The sequence below is a fragment of the Prionailurus bengalensis genome, chromosome D2 (genome assembly GCF_016509475.1).
Source record: "Prionailurus bengalensis isolate Pbe53 chromosome D2, Fcat_Pben_1.1_paternal_pri, whole genome shotgun sequence".
NCBI classification, from domain to species: Eukaryota; Metazoa; Chordata; class Mammalia; order Carnivora; family Felidae; genus Prionailurus; species Prionailurus bengalensis.
Window position 1 is genome coordinate 53,205,630 of NC_057351.1, and position 23,562 is coordinate 53,229,191.

At 39.9% G+C, this 23,562-nt stretch overlaps 1 protein-coding gene across 1 annotated transcript; it reads left to right on the forward strand.

Moving 5' to 3' along the window:
- The first annotated feature begins 723 nt into the window (after positions 1-723).
- Positions 724-23,212, forward strand: CEP55 (centrosomal protein 55). Its single transcript, XM_043597001.1, is given in 11 exon segments — positions 724-1,183; positions 2,637-2,746; positions 3,538-3,722; positions 5,480-5,680; positions 5,682-5,756; positions 8,066-8,134; positions 15,946-16,096; positions 17,547-17,860; positions 19,425-19,496; positions 20,206-20,331; positions 22,049-23,212. Coding segments are annotated over 10 exon segments (1,401 nt in total). The 5' UTR covers positions 724-1,183; positions 2,637-2,739; the 3' UTR covers positions 22,250-23,212.
- Positions 23,213-23,562: the final 350 nt, after the last annotated feature.

Below are 23,562 nucleotides of genomic sequence, written 5' to 3' on the forward strand. Positions count from 1 at the left end.
AGAAATGTTAGGCTCTGCCAAACACTCTTTGTGCCCCTTTTACAGCAATAGAGCCCTGTAGGCAGTTAAGAATGACTCAGATTTGACCTACAGACATCAAGCCGGAGGGCAGCAATCTGGAGCAAAGGGCTGCCTGGTCTCCTGCAAGACTCATAATCTAGGAGTTCAGTCTGGGCGTGCCTATCAGTTCTCCCACCTGCTACACTCTCCAATGCTCCACCCCTAACTTTTGGCAGGAGAAAGCTTCAGCCCAATGGGAAGACAGGCTGTGCTCTCGGGGAAGGCAGTTCTCCCATTCCACAAAGGGCAAAACTGGTACCTAGAAGGGCAAGTGACACTCAAGGACACAGGACGAGTTAGTCCCCGTTCAGTTATTGGGTTTAACTCACTGAACATAGTAATGTACTTCATCCCCAAAGCAGATAAACATAAATCCGCTGCTTACAAAGAAACACCGAGTCTGAGGTTTGAGACCTCAAAAAAACCCAGAAAAAAAAAACCCCAAAATAGGACTGCGGGACCTTGGGCCGGAGTTCCAGTCTTCCGTCCCTCCCCCTGACCCCGCCCCGTCGGACCCACTTCGTCCGGTCTAGGCCCCGCCTCTCGGAGGCCGCAGCCAATCGGGGAGGCGCGGGCTCGCCGCGTATGCCGCTCCCCCCTTCCTGCCGGCCGCGCCCCCGCCGGCAGTGACGTGCCCCGCCCCGCAGCCGCGGGATTCAAACTCCCGGAAGCGGCGCCCGCGCTGCAGGGTGTGACTGGGCGGACTCGAGCGCCGCGCTTCGCCTCAGGTGCTGGCTGGCGGCGAGGAGACGACAGCCGAGGGTGGCGAGGGCGGCCAGGGTCCACAGCCCCGGGGCCAGGCTGGACCGCGAGGGAGGCGCGGTCAGCGGGCCGATCGCGTCCGTTTGGACTCCATCTCTGCTCGCCCTGATATATGTCCCCTCTCCCTGGCGCTCACTTCGTGCCTGCCCCGGGTTGGGAGCCTCGACCGTCAGCGGGTCGATCCTTCCTTTCATCTTTGCGGTGGGTATCATCACCCTCTTTGCCTTCTTTTTTTTTTTTTTTTTTTTTTTTTTTGGTGCGGAGAGGCCAAGTGACTTGGCCGAGGTCTTTTCGTGAGTACAGCATTTTGCCGACTAGCAAGCACGTTCATGTCTGTTCTACAGACATCTTCACTTTAGAGGTGAGGAAAAAAAAAAGTGCCTCGTTTTGCAGTTTTTCTTTATTTCTGTGTTTCCCCACGTAGATCTTATGTGAGGGTTTTTGTAAGATTCGCCTCCACTTGGAGCCCGAGCAGGTTGTTGGGTTGCAAGATTTCTTTGGCCATCTCCTGTCCAGGATGCCTTAGATCACTTCAGCCAGTCAATAAATATTTATTGAACAGCGGCTGTTAGATTCTGTGAGTGACAAAAATAATTCAAGGTTCAGCCCCCGAAACAACTGCTGAACAAATTTAAGAAGTGGGTGTAGGGTGGGAGTAAACAATCGAGTACCAGATTGTATCCTGTGACCAATGTAGCTTATAAAGAGGGAAGGCGTCCTGGAGAAGATGCAGCAGGGCCAGATAAAGTTTGAACAGTGTGAACTCTGTGAGTATTGGCCTGATGGGAGTAGAAAAAAAAAAAAACAAACCAGGGAAAGGAGGTTGGGAGGACTAAATGGTGGGGAGCTGGGAGATCCCAGCAGGGTCTATGTAGTCCAGAAGCTAGAAACAATAGTCATTTGTGACCAAAGTTCTGTCCAGAGGTCAGGAAGCGAACGTCCATAGGTTCCTTCCCGTTCTACTGATCCATGTGGTTCCACCATTCTGTGTTTCAGTGACTTGGGTGAAAAGTAGTTTTCTGTCATATCAACCCATTATAGCAAGTCAACCATGTGTTACTAACAGAAGCATGTAGGAAAGAACTTCCTGTGGCGGCAGGTTCTCAAGATGCCATAGCCTTGCATTGGTCTTAATCGGTTTACTAGTTACCTCAGCCTTTCACCTTAGAGTGGGCAAAAATCCAGGACTAACCTTACGCTAGATGGTCTGTTCCACTCAGTTTTCACAGCTCTGGTGTTTTCAGACTGATTTCATACAGGATGACCGTAAAAGTCACTTCCACAGGCAGGCCTTCCCCCGTCACCTTAACCGAGTAGGTCTCCCCTGTTTTTTTACCAGAATCATTTATTCCTATAGAGCATCGACTTTACAATTTGAAAATCTATATTGTGTCCTTGCCTCCTTTACTAGATTGAAAGTTCCATTATGTAAGGGAACATGTCTCTTTTTCTCTTGTTTCTTTGTCTTTTTTTTTTTTTTTTTTTGCCCATTTATACCCAGCACCTATGATGTTGCCTGGTAAATTAGGTTTTCCAGTATTTTTTAAATGCATGAATGGTCACACATCCCTCTAATTTACCTGAGTCACCACCACTATTTTTATCTTGGGATCCATAATGTAGAAAAATGCTTTTTAATCTCCCTAATTAAAGCTACTTTTATTATATGCACAGTATCTTTCACTATTTTGCTCCTAGAGTTAATATTATACATTTCTTCTACACTGTTACCAGATACTGTTAGCAGATTCTAAGTTTCTTACTCAATTTGGCCACTGTTCTTAATTCTTGAATATTGTGCCTCTTTTTCCTAGAAATGTCTGATCTTAGATTCTCCTCACTTCTGCCCCACTGTACTCTCTCAACTGACTACGTAGATCTGAACTAGGCCTATCTTCTAAAACAGGACATATCATTATGTCAGGTAATGATATTTCAATGCCTGTGTGCTCAGAATTATATACTTATCACTAGCTTTTTATTCCTGGGTAAAATGTCTTTGATTGTGATCTGTTTCATTCAGACTTCATTTGATGGTTTAATCATTGATCCTTTTTCTTTTATTTTTTATTTTTTATTATTTTTTTTTAACGTTTTATTTATTTTTGAGACAGAGAGAGACAGAGCATGAACAGGGGAGGGGCAGAGAGAGAGGGAGACACAGAATCGGAAGCAGGCTCCAGGCTCTGAGCCATCAGCCCAGAGCTGGACGCGGGGCTCGAACTCACGGACCGCGAGATCGTGACCTGAGCTGAAGTCGGCCGCTTAACCGACTGAGCCACCCAGGCGCCCCTGATCCTTTTTCTTTTAGATGAAACTTTTTCATTGAAGTATGACACATACAGAATCCTGCACCAAACATGTGTCCATGTTTTTTAACGTTTTTATTTTAATACCAGTATGGTTAACATATAGTGCTATTTAGTTTCAGGTGTATAATGTAGTGTTTCAACAATTCTGTACATTACTCAGTGAGCATCAAGGTAAGTTGACATATTTTTAAAAGGTGAATTCTCCCCATGTATCCACCACCCAGATTAAAGAATCGGTATTGTTACCATCAAACCAGAAGCCTTTCCCAGTCCCTTGGTTTGGCTGTATCTCTTCTATTGAGATAGAAATGTTCTTCTATTTAGCAAATAGGTTATTACCTTTCCAAGCCTTTCAAACTTAGACTAATAAAGTATCATTGTATTTTTATTTTTACGGTATCAGAGATGTCTTCCAGAAGTCCCAAAAGTTTAATTAAAGGTAAATGGGGATCGAAGCCTAGTAACTCCAAATCAGAAACTGCATTAGAAAAATTTAGGGGAGAAATTGCAGCCTTAAAAACATCAGTGGATGAAATCACAAGTGGAAAAGGAAAGCTGACTGATAAAGACAAACACAGACTTTTGGAGGTGAGTGGCCTTATAAACCTTTTTTTTTTTTTTTTTTAATTTTTTAAACGTTTATTTATGATTGAGAGACAGAGACAGAGCACAAGCAAGGGAGGGGCAGAGTGGAGGAGACAGAATCGAAGCAGGCTCCAGGCTCTGAGTTGTCAGCACAGAGCCCAATGCCGGGCTCGAACTCACAAGCCTCGAGATCATGACCTGAGCCAAAGTCAGACGTTTAACCGACTGAGCCACCCAGGCATCCCTATCTCCAGTTCTTAAACACAAAGATTATTTTGCAATCTGGTGATGGAATCTAATAGCTTCTCTGAGAGATCTCTTTCCAGTTCTTTCCACTTTAAACAAGCACTCATTGTCAAAACTTTGTTCCTTTGTAATCAATTGAAATTACACTTCCTGTAACTTCTACCAATTTGTTCTAATTGTACCTATTACAGCTGCATGGAACAAGTCTATTTTTTTATCCATTTGACAACTTTTCAGATATTTGAGGAAATCTTGCTTTCTCTTACTTTTCTTTAATATAGATTTTTAAGTTTATTTATTTATTTTGAGAGAGCGAGCGAGAGAGTGAGCGTGTGTGCACATGGGGGAGGGACAGAGAGAGAGAGAGACGGAGGGAGAGAGAAAATCCCAAGCAGGCTCTGAGCTGTCAGCACAGAGCCTGATGTGGGGCTCGAACTCACAAACCGTGAGAGCATGACCTGAGCAGAGGTCAAGAGTCAGACACTTAACTGAGGGAGCCACCCAGGCAGCCCTCATCTTACATTTCTGTAGACCAATCCCATTTCTTCAGCTTTTCTAGCTTCTTATCATCCTGGTTACTTTCCTGAACATTTTGTGACGTGTTCATATTCCTTCTGAATTATGCACCCAATATCGTGCACAGTGGCAAACACGGGTTGAAATGGCAGTATTATTTCTACTAATTTGGATGTTGTTTTCTACAAAAGCCTAAAATTATGTGGGCTTTGTTTTGGTAACTGTATCATACTACTGCTTTATCTTAAGCTTGAGGCGACTTAAATCCCTTCATTTTCTCAAGGTCACCTAACTCAGTTTCCCCATTATATTTGAACAACTGCTTCTCCCCTTCATCCTCATGCAAGTTTGAAGTTTTATGTTGTTTTTACCTTGTTAGCATATAAAGTCAGTTAACTTTTTATGGACTCTCCATAGATGCTTTCCCACCTCTGTAAGCAGCCGCTTAACAAGTGTGCCTTCTTTATCTTTTAAATCCTTGGAAATGTGAACAGTCCTTTGAAGGTCAGCTTTTAGATTTGTTACCAAATCATTTATTAACAAAAACAAATTAATGAATGCATTTTTATCCAGCTGTAATTTTCTGTAATTTTTAGGTTCTGTTGCTTTGAGTTCAATGATGAGCATGTATCTCTTGTAGGACTGACTTTTAGCCTTTAAGATGATCGGAACTGGTATGATGGAGGGGTGATTATCACATACTCATGTGGGAGCCAGCTTTTCGTTAGCTTTCTCTTACCACCCTTGACAGAGTTGGTTTCTCCCATTCATTTTATATGTGTCTTAACTACAGCACCGACCATATTGCATTCATGTATTGGTTTCCCTCTCTGGAGCTCTCTGAGCACAAGACATTGGCTTCATTTTCTTTTTGGCCCTGGTGTCTAGTGTAATGCTGACTTGATGTGTGATAAACCCTCTGTAAATGCTTGTTGGATGTTGTTTATTTCCATGTTTGACCTGGCTTTGTTCTAAGATTCTTCTTAGTTTATATCTAGAAAATTCGAGTCCTGGAAGCTGAGAGGCAGAAGAATGCTTATCATCTCACAGAGAAAGACAAAGAAATACAGCGCCTCAGAGAGCAGCTGAAAGCCAAATACAGTAGTACCGCATTGCTTGAACAGCTGGAAGAGAAAACAAAGGAAGGCGAAAGGAGGGAGCAGCTGTTGAAATCCTTGTCTGAAGAGACAGATGTATTGAAAAAAACAGTTGTCTGCTACAACTGCAAGGCTTGCTGAACTTGAGAGCAAAGCCAGTACACTTCATTTATCACAGGTACTTGCCGTTTCTTTAAATCCAGATTTTTTTTCCTTTCTGATACAATCTGTAGTTCTTGTGAAGAATGAGTTTGTTAAAACACACTTGTCAAATGTTGAAACAGTATAGTATACCAACAGGTTATTTTTTGTTTATAGCCTGATACCCTCTCCATAAGCAAAAATAGTTAACATGGCTCCCTCCATTCCCCAGACCATTGTTTTGCACGAGGGAATATTCGGAATACAGAATCCACTGTGTATTTACAACATCCAAGAAGATTTTTGGGGGCTGTTTTTTTTTTTTTTTCTGTAGTTTGTATCATGAAGACAATAGGCTCCCTTTTGTTATTGTTTTCAAATTTGAGATATACAATGATAATATCAAGCATGTTTTTTGAAACTACAAGTGCTTTTGCTTCCCTCTTTTGTTTTAAAGTTTCTAGTGTGGCAGAAAGAGCAAGACTTTGTTGGTAGGCAGGTCTGAGTTCAGATTTTGGTTCTGCCACTTGCTAGTTGTGTGACTGTAACCTTTCTAGTCTTAGAGGCAGTGCTAGAGAGAATTTACCAGACCCTTCTCCTTAACCTCAGTTTCCACAGTGGTAAAATCAAGATAAGAATACTGGAGATTAAAATAGGTGAAGGAGATAAAGAGGTCCAAAAATGGCGAAAGAATACTGGAGATTAAATGTGATAATATATCTAAATCCCCTAGCACAGTGCCTGGTATATAGAAAGTGCTCTGTAAATAGTTTCTTGTTGATCAGATCTTTGATTCTTTAATAAATTTGGACACTTGGATAATACTAACGTTACAACTATTAATAACACCTATAGAAGAAAATCTGTTGCTTTCAGATATAATACCTCAATGTTATTTGGGGTCTTTGCACTTTCTCTTCCATTCAGAGTAGTCAGAGTGATCAGACGTATACATTTATGTGTAATCATGCACCTTTATGTGCCCTCTCATAGAATGGCAGTTGAGTATTTTTACAGGTGAATTCAAAGAGGTTAAGTTTTTCTAGGGAATTTCCATGCAGCTAAAACTCATGAAAATTATAATCAGATCCAAAGTGGTTGCCTAATACTTTTCCTTAAAGCTCAAGAATTAGTTTCTCTACTCTCAAATATGGAAAGACAAACCCTGGTATAAACGATAACTTTTAAAAAATGTATTCTTATAGTAATTGTGTAGGCTGTCCACTATTAATTTCTGTATTAGTCAGACTGTTTTATTGCCATAACAAACAACCTCCAAATCTCACGGTCTGACACAGTAAATGTTCATTTTTTTCCCCTCATGTCACAGTTTAGTGCAGGTTAGAGTGGAGGAGTAGAGTTAGAGTAGAGTTAGTGCCTTACTCCAGAGGGTCACTCAGATCCAGGTTCCTTCCTTCTAGTGGCTTCCCTGTCCTTCCACCAGATCCTCTATGTACAGCTATGTAAGCTAGAGAGACTGTGTGGAGCATCAGGCGAGGGCTTGGGGGCCAGGCCTGGCATTGGCATATTTCACTTCTGTCCACGTTCCATTGGACAGAATTAAGTCTTATGGCCTCACTAAGCACAGCGAAGGCTGAATGTGAAGTCCAGGTATGCCCAGGGAAAAATGGAAAGGGATTTGGTGAGCTATCTCTGTCCTAGTTTTTACCAAGAGGACTAAATTGAGAGAGAGGAAGGGCCACATACTAGGGTGAGTATCTAGAGTACCTTTGGAGAAAAATATTTTGTGATTTGTTGCCAGTGTTCACACAGATCTGTTTCCTTAAGCTGTTAAAAAGAGTGAAATATAGCTGCTTATGAGTTTTGTTAGCATGGGTACCTAACCATCTATTTCCTCTCTTTTTTTTTCCTCTATGAGAAAATGAACCAAAAAAGAGGGGAGAAACTATGTTTCCAGTTCTATAAAATCTGTTTAACTAACACTAATTAATATTTTTAATACAAATATAATTCTAGAAAACAACTTTTATCTTTTGAAAATTTAGTATTTTCCAGATTTCATCTAAGAGCCGACTTCTATTTGTTTTATCTCATTTTGGTAAAAATCACTGGGCAATTCATATGCACTGAGGTATTCTAGTGATCCAGAGGCCCTAGGAAGTCAAATTAGTTATGAAATCTCAGGGCTTCCAGTGTGCTGAGGAAGCTTCCAGATCTTCATTCTCTTCTGGTACTCATGACCTGGCATGATGGCTCATCAGCATATACTAGATCTGGATTTTGGGGATGCCCTTGTGAAGTATACTGTGTTATTATAGAACTAAATATAGTGAGGAAACTTCTGTTGTTAAATTTGTGATATTAACTAATACTGGTTTATTTCAGACTGTGGCCACAAGCTGCTTCAACTCATCAATGAGTAATGTTCATGAAATGGAAATACAGCTGAAAGATGTAAGTTCAGTTTCCTTTTATTAAGTTATGGAAAAAGAGGACTGATTCATTCATTCTTAAATTTCATGGAAATTGACAGCATTGATTTTGTGACTTAAAAACAGTCTGTTGAGACAGAGAACTGAATGGTGTGAGATCATCTCCCTAGATTACTATCTTTAAATCTGTTTCTAGGCATTCAAGAGGGCCAGTTCCTCTAATCATGGTCTCACAAATAGGCTAGAAAGCCTTAGAAATCACCCAAACACCCAATCTGATTTGCCCAATTATTTTATTATTATGGTATAATTTAATTTATAGTTTTTTCTCTTTTTGTTTATCCATGCAAGATGTACCTATTCATTTAAAATTCTTCCCTTGGAACCAGGATTTGCTTTCATAGTTTGAAAAGGAAACACATTCTTAGTATACTCAGTACGTCTTCTGTAGAATTTGATATGAGGTTTTTCTACATATATGGTAAAGCTATATTATTTCAAACTTATGTCTTAAATACAAGAAGTGTTTCATTAGGAATTGACTAAATTCAGGACTGTATTTTTTTGAGTTTTAATATCAGATATACAAAGTATAAAATTCTTGAGTTAATTATTAGGCCAGTAGGTAGGTATTTTGATTCCAGAAATATTACTGGCATGTCTGCCCTGCTCTAAGTTGCTCTTAAGATTCCTGTTTTATTTCATCTGGCAGGTGTACCTTGCAGTCTATTTGATCTTCAAAAGAATTTAAATCTGTTGAGTGTCTTTATAGCAGAGTACTATAGTAGCCTTATCAAAGTAATTTACCTAAAGGTAACTAAGATAAAGAAGAAACACAATTTTTAAAGATCTATCAAAATAAGTTATTTGTGTTGTATGTTACCCTGACCTTTATCATTCTGTGTATATCAGCTACTGTTGATATACTACTCCTGCATTACACTGCCTTTTGTCTTTCTAGCTACTCCTGCATTACACTGCCTTTTGTCTTTCTCTTCTCTCTGCCTGGCTCACTGCCCTCAGATATCTTCATGACCCACTTCCTCACCTCATCAGATAATACTCAATTGTCACTTTCCGGAAGGGGGAAGGGTGGGGAGTGGGGCCAGAGGTTTACCTAGCCATTTTTCTAAAATTATAGCTCCCAGACAATTCCTATTCCCTTTTCTTGCTTTGTAACTTCTCCCCTCATCACATATAACTGTTAAACTTATAATATGTTTTACTCACTTTATTACATGACTCTTACATTTGGTATATATATTTTTTTCATTTTACTTAAATTCAAGTTAGCTGACATATAGTATAATAATGCTTTCAGGAGTAGAATTTAGTGATTCATCACTTACATGCAACACCCAGTGCTCATCCCAACAAGTGCCCTCCTTAATGCCCATCACCCATTTAGCACATCCCCCCACCCTCCTTCCCTCCAGCAACCCTCAGTTTGTTCTCTGTATTTAAGAGTCTCTTATGATTTGCCTCCCTCTCTTTTTATCTTATTTTTCCTTCCCTTCCCCTATGTTCATCTGGTTTTTTTCTTAAATTCCACATGAGAGTGAAATCATATGATATTTGTCTTTCTCTAACATTTTAATTAGCATAATACATTCAGTTCCATCCACATTGTTGCAAACGGCAAGATTTCATTCTTTTTGATCACAGAGTAATATTCCATTGTCTGTACATTGGTATATGTTTTATGAGGGAAGGATTTCTGTTTTTTTCACTGCTATATCCCCATTATCTAGAACATTTGAATTTTATTAGTACCTGAAAAAATATGCTGTCATCTTAAACTTCTATGTAATTTTTAGGCGTCTCAGCACCAACTGCTTCAAATATCAGCTAAGGTTATTTTTAGATAATGGCAATTCTTTATGTTAAAGTAACTTTGAAATGTTATGCATGTATACCCAGTCTTTTTGTTCTGTGTTATCTTCCTGGCTTACTTAAGGATCACATTGTACTTCTCTGCTCTGTTTACCTTAAAAAGGCTTTTAGACAAGTAGAGTAAAATTTAACCCAACTCACCTTCAATAGACTGAGCAATGCCTCCCAGACTGTCATGTGCAGATGAGACTACGCGATTTTTATAAAATGCAGATTCTGATTTCATTGGTCAGAGTTAGGGCCTGAGATTCTGCATTTCCAACAAATTCCCAGCTGCTGCTGTATTAACTTACATGTTTGAGGAGCAAGAGATGGTTTAGCTCTGATTGTCTCTGAGCCCAGGAGGAGACTAGGGAGCCCAGAAAGCGACCTGTCACTCCTCTGAGCATAGGCACTGTGGCATTATTCTGCTTTGAGAGCCTAGCAGTTCCAATCCCTCACCGTTCCTCCAGTCTCCTGCAAAGCTTCCTGGAGCAAAGCTTCCTGGAGTGCTTTGCCCACCTATTTTAAGAATCAGTATTTGTTTTGCTAAAAGAAGCCCTAAAAACTCATGTTTACCTTTCTTAAAGCCCAGCTGTATCATTTTCTCAGCTGCCATTTAGGTCTGGCTGACATTTTGAAATAATTACATGGCATTCATTCTGTAAACATACAATGTCATTAACTTGCAAATCAAATAGCTAAGAGGCAGTTGAAATAGGCATTTCTTGCTCTTAATTTTAAAAATCTGATTTTTAAACAGAATTTAGGGAACATAGGTAATATTTATTTATTTAATTTTTTATTTGGAAAAAAGTAAAATTTGCAGGAAAGTTACAAGAATGAAGACGATACATAGAACACCCAATACTAATTACCAGAATTCAAACATTGTTAACATTTTGTTCCACCTTATACCTCTCTCTTTCAATATCCCCCCACATATAATATTTTTTTCTAAACCATTTGAGAGTGAGTTGCATATATTACAGCCCTTTAAACCTATATACTTCAATATATATTCCTCAGAATGAGGATGTTCTCTTACATGATTACAGTACAGATTGCAACTTTAATAAATTTAACAAGGACACTATACTTCTATGTAATCTACCATCCATATTCCAGTTTTGTCAATTGACCCACATTTTTTATTTCTCCAGTATAGGCTAACATTTCAACCTGCGTTTCAGTTTTTGCCAAGAATTACGTAATGCATCTCTGGGAAGCCAGGAGGAAGAACTTTAGTAGCATTCCACAGGGCTTCTCTTTCGCCCACTTCTGTCCCATATTTTTATTGATAACTTGAGTGGAAATGTTATATGTATGCCTTAGAAATGTGTAGAAGACACAAAGCTGGAAGAGATAGTAATATAATGATGGCTCTAAAGATGCAAAACTAATATCAGCATTTATTGATAGCCATCAAATCCATTAATTATTGATACTATTTAGAGAAGAAAGCAAATGCAGAGTCAGTGAGAAGAGGCCCTAGTAAAGAAACGTTTGCTACTTTAATAAAGTAATATTGCCACCACGTGGCTTTTTAGAATATTGCACCTCAAATCTTAACCTGTAGTTCTGTTTCTCATACTTAAGTAATGTATGGACAGGTTCATTTATTATATACATATATTATATATATTAGTATATATATTAATTAGTATACTAGTATATATACTAATTAATATATATACTAATATATATAATATATATATACTAATATATAATATATATATACTAATATATATAATATATATATATTAGAGCAAGTGTGAGCAAGGGAGATGGGTAGAGGGAGGGAGGGAGAGAGAGAGAGAGACAGAGAGAGAAAATCTTAGGCAGGTTCCATGCTTAGCATGGAGCCTGATGTGGAGCTTAATACTATCACCCTGGGATCATAATCTGAGCCAAAATCAAGAGTCAGCCGCTCAATCAACTGAGCCACCTAGGTGGTCCTGGGTTCATTTAAAAGAAGAAAATTTTCATGACCATCCAATGTTAACTTGGATTATTTATATTGAAATATTTCTTAAAGATGGACTAATTTAAAATTTGAAATAAAATTAGGTTATCTTTAGCATCTAACTAATATGATTTATTAAGTATTTGGATATGTGCCTGCTTTTTGAGTCATACCTCTTTCGGCAACTAAATTTGAGTATATAGTACAGAACTCTTAAGCTCTGTGAGGAGAATTAATGTTGTAACTGCATGACAGGTGCAGAGAGAAAAGTGTGTGGTCAAGTGACTGGAGGGCCCTGGACTAAGTCTTTGATTCCAGATGCTATCGTTGTCTTTGTAATCCGTTTCTTAGTTCTACAGAAAACAAGACACTGAAAATTCTTTAAGCCCTATGCCTAGATGCTCATGAGTTTGTAGGATGCTCATGGAAAGAGCCTAGCAAAGTTTAGAGGAACTCTATAGACGTAAGGGTTTTTATAGAGAGAGACCTTTTTAGACTTGAGACTCAGTCGTTTATGTCTTTAAAGATAGAAATTCTTGGGGCGCCTGGGTGGCGCAGTCGGTTAAGCGTCCGACTTCAGCCAGGTCATGATCTCGCGATCCGTGAGTTCGAGCCCCGCGTCAGGCTTTGGGCTGATGGCTCAGAGCCTGGAGCCTGTTTCCGATTCTGTGTCTCCCTCTCTCTCTGCCCCTCCCCCGTTCATGCTCTGTCTCTCTGTCCCAAAAATAAAAATTAAAAAAATAAATAAATAAAAAATAAAAAAATAAAAAAAAAGATAGAAATTCTTATCTGAAAGAAGATGCCTTGATATACAACCAAAAACGTCCAGTATGTTCCTTACCACCTTTCCCATCTCGCTCCCCGGGGGAGATGCCAGCTTGTAGGGAAGGGGAGCCCCTCCTTTTTCAGCACACCTACAACAAATGCAGCGTGAGTAAAAAGAATTGAGCACTTTTGAAGATGTATTCCAGTATGTATGTTTTACTTCAGTGTGATTGGACCATGCAACATTTTTGTCAAGAACTTTATGTTTGTACCATCTTTATTTGGCACCCCTGAGGATATGAAATTTTACATCCTGGCTGTCACTTCAACCATTGATAATAGTAAATTCCAGCAGGTCTGGGATGAATTATGACACAAGGTGTATATATTATGCACTTGTTAAAATCACAGAAATAACTGTGATAGTTCCATTACAAAGAGGTTTGATTACATTTTCATACATTCCTTAGTTAATGAGTAATAGATTCTTGAGGGTGTTTGATTCTTTTTGAATCATTCTAAATGGATTGTTCTACTGTGTGTAAGGAACTTCTACTAGGTTCTTTCATGCCATTTCCTCCCTTTCCTGAATACTCTCAAACTTCAGTCTGGGTCTAAAAGCCTTGCTTGGATGCTTGACTGATTCTGTCAATCATTGTTTCTCCACTCCATGTCGTCACCATCATTCATGAACATTCATCAGGCAGCTGCTTGCTATGGAAACATCAAACACATGAGTAGAACCTATGGACTCTAAACAAGCCTGGACTCAGCTTTCTGGGGGCTCATGTTCTAGTTCAGATAAGAACTATCATCAGGAGGCAATCAAGATCATGAGTGTAAGATGCCAAATAGATTGAATAGACATTAAAATCACTGTTGGCTTACAAAGGAGAGGGAACTTGGTGAGGGCAGTTATGGTGAGGAGTCTTGAAAGACAAGCCCGGATGCACTGGAACTTGCTGAAAAGGTGGGATTTAAGTGAGCAGGTGATATAGGAAGGAGTTCTAGGGCATTCTGGGCAGAAGGAAGAGTTTAAGCAAGGCACAGAGTGTGTATAGTTCTGTAGACAGCAAGGTGGCAGTGGAGGCCAGAAATGGCCAGGCTGTAACTTGAAGAGATGGGAAAAGGCAAATTGTGGACCATTTTAATGTTAGCCTAAGGGAACATAGCTTCAGTTTTAGCAAATGGTGTTATGAAGCTTTCAAAAATTCTGTTACTAATATAATTAAAGCAATTTAGCACTTTGGGGGACCAAGGGAAAGGTTGAACTGAATTTATTAGGAGTAGCTGTTTTTCCCCAAAACACAGAGTAATCATGGTATTGATTAACCTGAAGCTTTTGGTGATGACCTGTGCCTCTTCATACTCTTTTAATGGGGAAATCACTTTCAAACTGAGAATCTATTGTTGAGCAAAAAATGGACACATTTTTTTCTTTTTTCTCTTAATCCTCTTATCTCCAGGGTTTACCAAGATCCAACAGTGAATAATTGCTCAAGTAAGCATTCCGACAGGGGCAGACAGGTCATAGCATGAGCACCAGGGCCAGAGGACTCAGTGCAAATGAGCTTGGCTATCAGAAACGGATGTTCACATCTCTGTGTGTGCCCCCTTCTGGGACCCTTCATCTGTAACATTTTGCACAGGTGACATCAGGTTTAGATAATGCACAGCCTCTCTACACAAATAGTCATTGAGACTTGTTTCCCTAGCCAGCCTCTTAGGAGCAAAGAACGAGAAAGGGACAGTCCCGTCTTCTTGGACTGAACTTCTAGATTAGAAGGGAGAGAAGAGTTATCTCATTGCATAGCGGTGCTATTTAAGAATTTCTAGACTTTTCCCCCCAGTGCCAGCAGATGAGTTATCTTTTTTCCTAGCTTTCAACTTGAATCTGGGCCCCACTTTCATGAACAAAACTGCCACCTCCCCTGGCAAAACTAGGGCAGGGGTCAAGGGGGTGGGGTAGTGTGCAATTGCTGGGGATACTAGGCTGTCCTGGCAGACTCCTTTGCCTTTCACTGAATTTCCAAGGATCCAGTGGTTAAGAACAGTGAGAGCTAGAATCAGAGGGGATATGAACTTGTCCTGATTGATAATAATGAACCACCTTAGAAATCTGCATACCTTTGTCTATGTATTACCCACTAAAGCTTGTTTACCCACTAAAGCTAATGTAGCTTCCTATAGGAGTGTTTGCTAGTGTCTTGCCACAGATCAGGTGGGGTCAGGTTTTCAAACTTAAGCTAGGTAGCCTGGTAAGGCTATCAGAGCATATCTAGTTTCTTGAGGGAAAGATGTAACCAAAATGAAAAACTTGTGTTAGCAGTAATGGTAAAGTGAGTCAGTTTCCTTGTTACCAGCTAACTTAAATAGACACTGCCTATTTTATTAATATTACCCTGTCATTCAAATAATTTCTTGAGTATACATATTGTACATAAAAGCAGATTCCTCAGAGGAATCCTCTGAGAAGAGCATGGTCTACCACTTCAAGAAACTTAGTATTTGAAAGACATAGCAAGCATAGATAAACATCTGAAGATGTTTGGTAAAATACTTTTTAAAAATATGTAGATCTATGTAACAACTGACTTCATAAGCCCCTATACAAACCAAGTGAATGATCCCAGCTTGGGATTTTTGCTTGAGTTGTAAGAGATGTAAAGGATGAAAATTGGTGATCAAAAGGGGGGCGGCTCTTTAAGTTGATTCTCCGAGAAGCAGCCACTGAGATGGAGTTCGGAGGTCAGTTTACTGGGCAGCAACATCTGTGAGAGTAGAAGGAAGGTGGCAGGACTGGCAGGAGCACCAGGCTGCAAGCCTGACAGGGTCTATGTCCCCATGGAGAGCTCCTGAGCAGAGTTATGTGTTGAGTGGAAATCCCTCTTTCTCAAAGGGAGCCCAAGCAGTGCACCTCGCCTCTGCCACAGAGGCATCCTAGTTTACAGAGAATGACATGGACACAGATACAAAGCAAGTTGTGTATAGGAGACAGCAGAGAAATGAACTTGACCCCATGGAAACATGACTTTGCCATGGTGTTAGGTGCTCTGAAGGAGCCTGATGTTCGAATGGATCTCGAGGTTGCAAGCCATGCGGTGGCGGACCAGACTTCTATGTGAACCACAAGACTGTGCACTGAGAAAGGCTACATCACTTTGGCTCCCTTCTCCATTTAAAGATTTTGGTTTTTCGTTTTAATGGTTTGCTTTCATTTTCATTTCAAGGCTCTGGAGAAAAATCAGCAGTGGCTTGTGTATGATCAGCAGCGGGAGGTCTACGTAAAAGGACTTTTAGCCAAGATCTTCGAGTTGGAACAGAAATCAGAAACAGCTGCTCATTCACTCCCACAGCAGACAAAAAAGGCTGAATCAGAAGGTACTGGTGTAAAAATGTTCTTTTGGGGTAGGCCTGCCTGACATTTTCCAAAAGCAGAGATTCATCAAATTTAGATTTTTATAAATAAGTGTTAGAAAGTAAATTAAGCAAATCTTCTAACCTTGAAGTAAGAAATACTGTGTTACCAAGTCTGTTTTCTCATTGTTTTTTGATAAAAGGGGGCACAGCCACAGAGTAATGGGTCTGTGGCAGTTCTGAAGGCACATTAAATTTTCTCCTTCATGCATGTCCTTCTCTGCCTTCAAAGATCTTCTCCAGCTTTATTTCCCCCAGGGTCAGCCTTGTTACTGATTAGCTTTTTACTCTGCTTCCTTGCATGTATTCATATCAATCTCAGGAGAAAGAATACCTCTTATAGATGATTTTTCAGTCTTGTGAGTCTCCCACAGAATTGAAATGAAGGCTCCTAAGGATGATTCAATCTTTTTGTCAAGTTCTTCGCAGCTTCTCTGACATTGAGTTTCACAAGAACTCTAAGAGGTGGAGCAGGAGGGGACATTATTCTCATTTTACAGATGGGAAGATAGGTTCAGCAGCTCCAGGTGGCGAGCTAAGAAGAGAAAAGAAACCCCCTTCCAAAGCACTTGTTAAAAGACGGATAGCACGGGGCGCCTGGCTGGCTCAGTCAGTGGAGTGTGCGACTCTTGATCCCAGAGTTGTGAGTTCAAGCCCCGCATTAGGTGTAGAGATTACTTAAAAATGAAATCCTAAAAAAAAAAAAAAAAAAAAAAGACTGATGGCCCTAATGGGACTGAAGCCTTGAATTATATAAACAGAAGGCTAAAGAAAGGGAGACAAGACTCCTAATCTTGGAGCTTCACATTTGAATATTTAAAATGAAGCTAATGCTGAAAAAGAAAATATAAAAGGAATTGGGCACAAAGCTACTTAACTGTAATTCCTTTATAAGTTTATTACACATAAAAGTAAGATTTTAGTTGTGGGCTAAGTCTAATTTCTTCTTTGGCAATATGTTCTCTATGTGTATATGTGTTTTATCAGAGTAATGTAAGCTCTTGTTAAAGTAATTTAATAGTAGTATAAGAGGGCTTGCCCCACTCTTCATAGTCCATCCCAGTTGCTATTTCCTCCTGCCATTAGGGCAGCCGCTTTTAATATTTCTGGTTTTGATTTTGGTGAGTACCCTATAAATAATGAGCTTATATTTCTATTTGTTGATTTATCTTTTTTAGACATTGCTGATTTTCCCTTCCCATAGAATAGCTATATTACTGTTTTCAGTTCTTCTGTTTATTAGTTTAACTTCAAATAATGTTCCTGAGCTTCTGTTTCTTGTTCCATCGGATGTCTACCCTATCTCTTGACTTTTCGTTTCATAAGAACTTATTTACAGAAATGTGTTTAGTTTTAACTTCTCAGGATTATTATGTTTTGTAAAGTGAGTTGTGACCCAATGTGTTTGTCATAGGTTATCTTCAAGAAGAAAAGCAAAAATATTACAACCATCTCTTGGCAAATGCAAAAAAAGATCTTGAGGTTGAACGACAGACCATAACTCAGTTGAGCTTTGAACTTAGTGAATTTCGAAGAAAATATGAAGAAACCCAGAAAGAAGTCCAAGATTTAAATCAACTGCTGTGTTCACAAAGAAAGGCAGATGTACAACATCTGGAAGACGATAGGCATAAGACGGAGAAAATACAAAGGCTCAAGGAAGAGAATGATATTGCGAGGGAAAAGCTTGAAGAAGAGAAGAAGAGATCTGAGGAGCTCTTATCTCAGGTGAGCCTAACTAGGAAGACTTTCCGTGATTCAGAATTCAGAATTGCCATTGTACTTACCAAGCATCAGGAACTATGTTAACCACTAGGGAACCAACAAGGAACAAATGCCCTGCCCTAGGATTCTTATTTAGAATGGAAACAGACCGTAAACCAGTACCTAAATAACCAAGTAAACTCAGGAAAATAAAGCAGGGCAATATGACACAAGAACTGGGGGCCGGGGGAGGCTTTACTGCAGAGACGGTATTTGCACGAAGGTCTTTTGGGAAGAAGGAGCCTGTGAAGAGAGTGACTGGGAATTCCCTCCTGTGGAGGAGCTCGTGTACAGAGGCCCTCGGGGAAGAGGAGGCAGGTATGTGTGAGGAGCCGAAAGGTGTGAAGCAAAGAGGGGAATCGGTGCTGGTTCCCAGGCAGGCACCTTGATCTGGATGATACCGTGCTCAAGTTAATTCCTTCACCTGATACCGTCCACCTTCTCATTGCGCTCATGACCTCCTGCCAGGGTATCTGTGCCAGTAACGGAGTTACTAAGTTAGGATTGTTAGAATTGAATACTACTTCAGCAGAAACTCATTAATTTAAATCTTGCTTGGCAGCATGGAATAATGAAAAAAACATTATTTGGGGTCCACACCTGGTCTCTAGTTCAGGATGTATGGCCTTAGGAAAATCAGCTAACTTCCCTGACTTGAAGATTATTGATGCCAAGTTAATAACAGCAGTCTTTTTTTTTTTTTTTTTTTTTTTTTTTTTGCCTCATAGGGCTTTTGTGAAGGTCAACTGAGAGAATGTGAAAGTGCTTTGTAAAATAAAGGGCTGGGGTCAATGTTCGTTATTGCTGCCATTAGAATAGTAATTTTTTTTAATCATCCAGAAGTTGAGAGGGAGAACAAAGCAGTCTGTAACATTTGCCTTCTTAGTCTTTACCACCCTGGTTTGTGCCTGCAGGTGTGAGCAGTGATCTTCACAAAAGATTAACCAGAAATGGTGGAGAGGGAGCGCCTGAGTGGCTCAGTCAGTTAAGCATCCAACTTTGGCTCAGGTCATGATCTCGCGGTTTGTGGGTTCAAGCCCCACATCTGGCTGTGTGCTGACAGCTCAGAGCCTGGAGCCAGGTTCGGATTCTGTGTCTCCCTCTCTCTCTGCCTCTTCCCCAGCTCACGCTCTGTCTCTCTCAACAATAAATAAACACTAAAAAAATTTTTTAAAAAGAAATGGTGGGGAATTTTGTTCCAACTCTGCAGGCAAGGAGGCAGGGCACCTCCAGCTTTGTTAACCTATCAGAAATATTAGCAGATGTCAGAACCTCCAGGAAAGTGGTGTGTGCACTGCAGAGTTCAGTGCTGTTTATGGACTCACAGTCTCTGCCTCAGGGAGCCCTCAGCCAGGGTGGTGCTGCTCAGCCCCTTGTACAGGTAGCCATCAACCAACCAGCTGCCGGGACTCACCCCAACTAGCAGGTGTCGTCCGGAGTAGAGATGGATTTGGGAGCCTCCCCTGCATCCCAAGTCAAGCAGTAGAAGAGTGGATATGACAGTGTTGGCTCTGTTTCCATCCTACAGGTCCAGTTTCTTTCCACATCTCTGTTAAAGCATCAGGAAGAACAAACAAGGGTAGCTCTGTTGGAACAACAGGTACCGACTGGGGCTGCTTCTAAATTCAGCTTAACTTGTTAGAAAATGGGATTGTTCCTCATGTTTACACTAGTCTATGAAGAACCATTTGAAAGTCATGAAAAATGTTTTTAATAAACTTTAACAACCATAGCAAAAAATATAAGTGACCATCTGTGCTTGCCATTTATTCCTATCTTTAGGCTAAACCAGATCCTGAGGGGGGATGGCGGTTGTTTTGACAGGGTAATGTTTGCCTCGGTAAATCTTACTGTTCCCTGCATGGCTTCTGTAGTCCCTACTCCAAGTGAGCAGGATCTCCTCAAGAGGGCCATCTTATAACTTCAAGTAGAACTCAGAGAGATACCACTTGTTCTCAGGATATAGACCAGAGATTTTTAGTGTATTCCAAACCAGGGAACAGCTATCTCTTTCCCTTCTCCCCCTGCCCCAGAACAGAAGGGGGTTCAGAGAGGACACACCCCAACCAGCAACTTCTTAAGTTGCTCCTCACTCACCTCAAGCCCTGGCTTTGCTCCTTGGATAAACCAACCCCCCAACCAGAAGCTTTTCTATTTATCAACATCTCACTGTACTCGGATGAATTCTTGCTGTGAAGACACAGCAAATGTTTGCCTCTTGTGCTAAAAAAAAAAATGCAAGCATCTAGTCAAGGGAACTCGACAGTATATACTAACCATAATTCTCTCGGCCTGGGTATTTGTTCCAGATGCACGCATGTACTTTAGACTTCGAAAATGAAAAACTTGACCGTCAAAATATGCAGCACCAACTGCACATAATTCTTAAAGAACTGCGAAAAGCAAGAAATCAAATAACACAGTTGGAATCCTTGGTGAGTCTGGAATGGTTAAACTAAAACTTATTTTCTTCTTTCTCTTGCTGCCATTTTCCCATTTATATATCAAACCAGTGCCCAGACTGAGAGGATACAGCTTCAAGCATGGCTATTTCTCAGATCAACAGGCAGAACCCTGCTTCGTTGGAAGCACCTGCCCTTTGAGCATCAGCCCAGAGCACTAGAAGCAGGGGCCCTGTGTGCCTCTGTGTAACAATGACATTACTGGTGCCCGGGATCACCTCTCCCTACTGTGACTCTAGACTCACTAAACGGGCTGGCCTGGGGCAAGGTGGGGTAAGGGAGGGCAGTTGTAAATCCTGAACTGAAACCATGTTTTTCTATTTAGAAAGAAAGAAATGTCGTTTTTAGTGACAATGGATGGTTCTGTTAATACACTGTTGCAGGCATGTTGAGTTAAGCACATTTTGTGGGTTACCTTGAACACATAATCTTTTAAAACATAAACATTTTAAATAAGATTGTTTCCATGAGGAAGTGATTTTTGACTTACTATTTTCATCTCACTAAGAAGCTTTTGAACCAAACCTGTTGGTAACTGTGTGTGTGTATTATGTCCCATTAGCACATATTTTATTTATTTTTAATTCATTTTGAGATAGAGACAGGGAGAGAGAGCACGTGCGTGCATGGGTGGGGGAGGGGCAGGGAGAGAGAGAATCCCAAGCAGGCTCAGCACTGTCAGTGTGGTACCTGATATGGGGCTGGAACTCACAAACCTCGAGATCATGATCTGAGCCGAAGTTGGACTGAGCCACCCACGCACCCTGGCACATATTTTATTCATGCCTAGTACTGCAGAGTATTTGCAGATGGTAAAATGTAGCAAATAGAATTCCTCAGTTTTTGGAAGAGGAAAAAAAAAATTGTTAAAAAAATCATTTGTAGCTTCTTTATGAGTAAAAGACAAAATATATCTTGACTCTGTTCTTTAGTAGTACGTCATTCATTTTGACCACATATAATATTTGAAATTGAAGTTTATAATTCATTTCTGTTAATGACTATTTTTCAAAGTATAGGAAGCCGGAGGGTATAAAAAAGATTCCATAATTTTCCTGTACTTTTCTTTGTTTTCCTGCTGTCCATCATCTTTAGAATATGCTATAAAATATTCATTTTAAAGCTGTATTGACTATTCTGACTTCCTCAGGGGGAAAAAACCATAAAGAAGGAAAGTCACAAAGATATTATACAATATTGTTATGATTTCTATGTGTAACCTATTTGATCTGCTAACATTCTTTGCTACTCTTAATTCTATGTAGTTTCTTTTTTTTTTACTTGCTGAACTTGCCCTTTTTTTTACAAAACTATCAAACTTTGCCAGCCTTGTATATAGGTCTACCTTTATATCTGGCTCTAAGCATTTTTTTAAAAAATTTTTTAACATATATTTATTTTTGAGAGAAAGGGACAGAGCATGAGCAGGAGAGGGGCAGAGAGAGAGGGAGACAGAATCTGAAGCAGTCTCCAGGCTTTGAGCTGTCAGCACAGAGCCTGACATGGGGCTCGAACTCCCAAGCGGTGAGATCATGACCTGAGCTGAAGTTGGATGCTTAACTGACTGAGCCACCCAGGCATCCCTGGCTCTAAGCATTTTAATAAACTCTATCCATGTAAATACCCAATCCTGGTATTTCATGGGTAATTTGGGTAATTTATAACTACCTCGTATACATTTATTTTTCAGAAGCAGCTTCGTGAATTTGCCTTCACAGAGCCATTAGTCACTTTCCAAGGAGAGTCCGAAAACAGGGTAAAAGTTGCCTCACCAAAAAGTCCCACTGCTGCACTAAATGAAAGCCTGGTGGAATGTCCCAAGTGCAATATACAGTATCCAGCCACCGAGCATCGAGATCTACTTGTCCACGTTGAATACTGTTCAAAATAGCAATATAATTATTCTTTGTTTTTTGTGGCAAAAGATTCAATACTGTATCTTCTGTTAGCTTATGGACATTTTGAATTACTTATTTCACCTCTTATATAAGAAACTGCCTCTCTACCTTTGAGACTCTGGCATGGGAGTGAATCATTGTTGTTTTTTTTTTGTTTTGTTTTTGTTTTTGTTTTTTTTTTTGGCTGCTTTGCATTTTCCTTGGTAGTGATACCTCTCTGAGATGGTTCATCTTCAGGCTTCAGTGATGGAATGAGGTGAGCTGAGACAACTAACATTTTGCACTGTTAAAGTACTTGATAAGGACGAGATAGTTCAGGTTATTGCTTGTGGGCTTAATCTGTTGCACCAGCAAGCAAATATTTTATGTTTTTTGTAGGTTTTTAAAAGTCAAAGTTAACTACCCAGGATCTTACTTTGTTGGCTTTTTGTTTTTTTATTCAAACTTCATAAACCTACAATTCCAATTTTCATGTCCATTGTTAAAAGCTGGTAATAGTTTTTACATTTTTTCTCTCTATAATAAGGCGGTTATTAGAAAAGTTGGAATTTTTCTTGATCTTTTTTTGCAGAGCTGTGTTCTAATAGAAGCACAAGGCAGATTCTGCTTAAGCAACACTCCTCAGTAGCCACACACAATGTTTTCTTTCATATTAACGGGCTGTAACTTTAACTTGAATTTCATTAGCACAGGTTGCTCACTTAAAGTTGTTAAAATGAATTTTAACAAAGCCATCTAGCCCTCTCATTTGATTTGCAGGTATTTTATTTATTTATTTTTGGCACTCTTAAAGTTGGGCAATGTGATGAACATTTGCTTATCTGAATATATATTTTTATATGTGTGTGTGTAAACCCCCAATTTTTTTTATTTCTTCAGGTTTTCTAAAATGCTGAATATGGGCTACTGTTAGTAATATAAAGGAGAAAAGAATAAAATTATTTAATAAGTTTTAATATGTCTTGTATATATGTACCCAGGTATTCTAAGATTTCTGTCCTGAGGGGTGTGCCAGAGAACAGCGGATTCACTTACAGTGTAAAGGGATAAGAGAGTTAAGGATCCACGGGAACCAAAAACTACATGAGGCTCAGAGAGATAAAGCAAAATCCCCACAATCACTTAAAAGAGAAACATATTCGTGGGTTTCAAACTCCCAAATCAGCCCCAAAGCCCAACTTCACTCTACCCTGCCAGAAAACTTTTGTGAATTCTCCAAACTCAGTACACGTCAGGTGATGTTATAACCAGAGTAATGGAATGTTTCTTGAGTTAGGAAAACAGCAAAGCAGAACATCCCAACTGG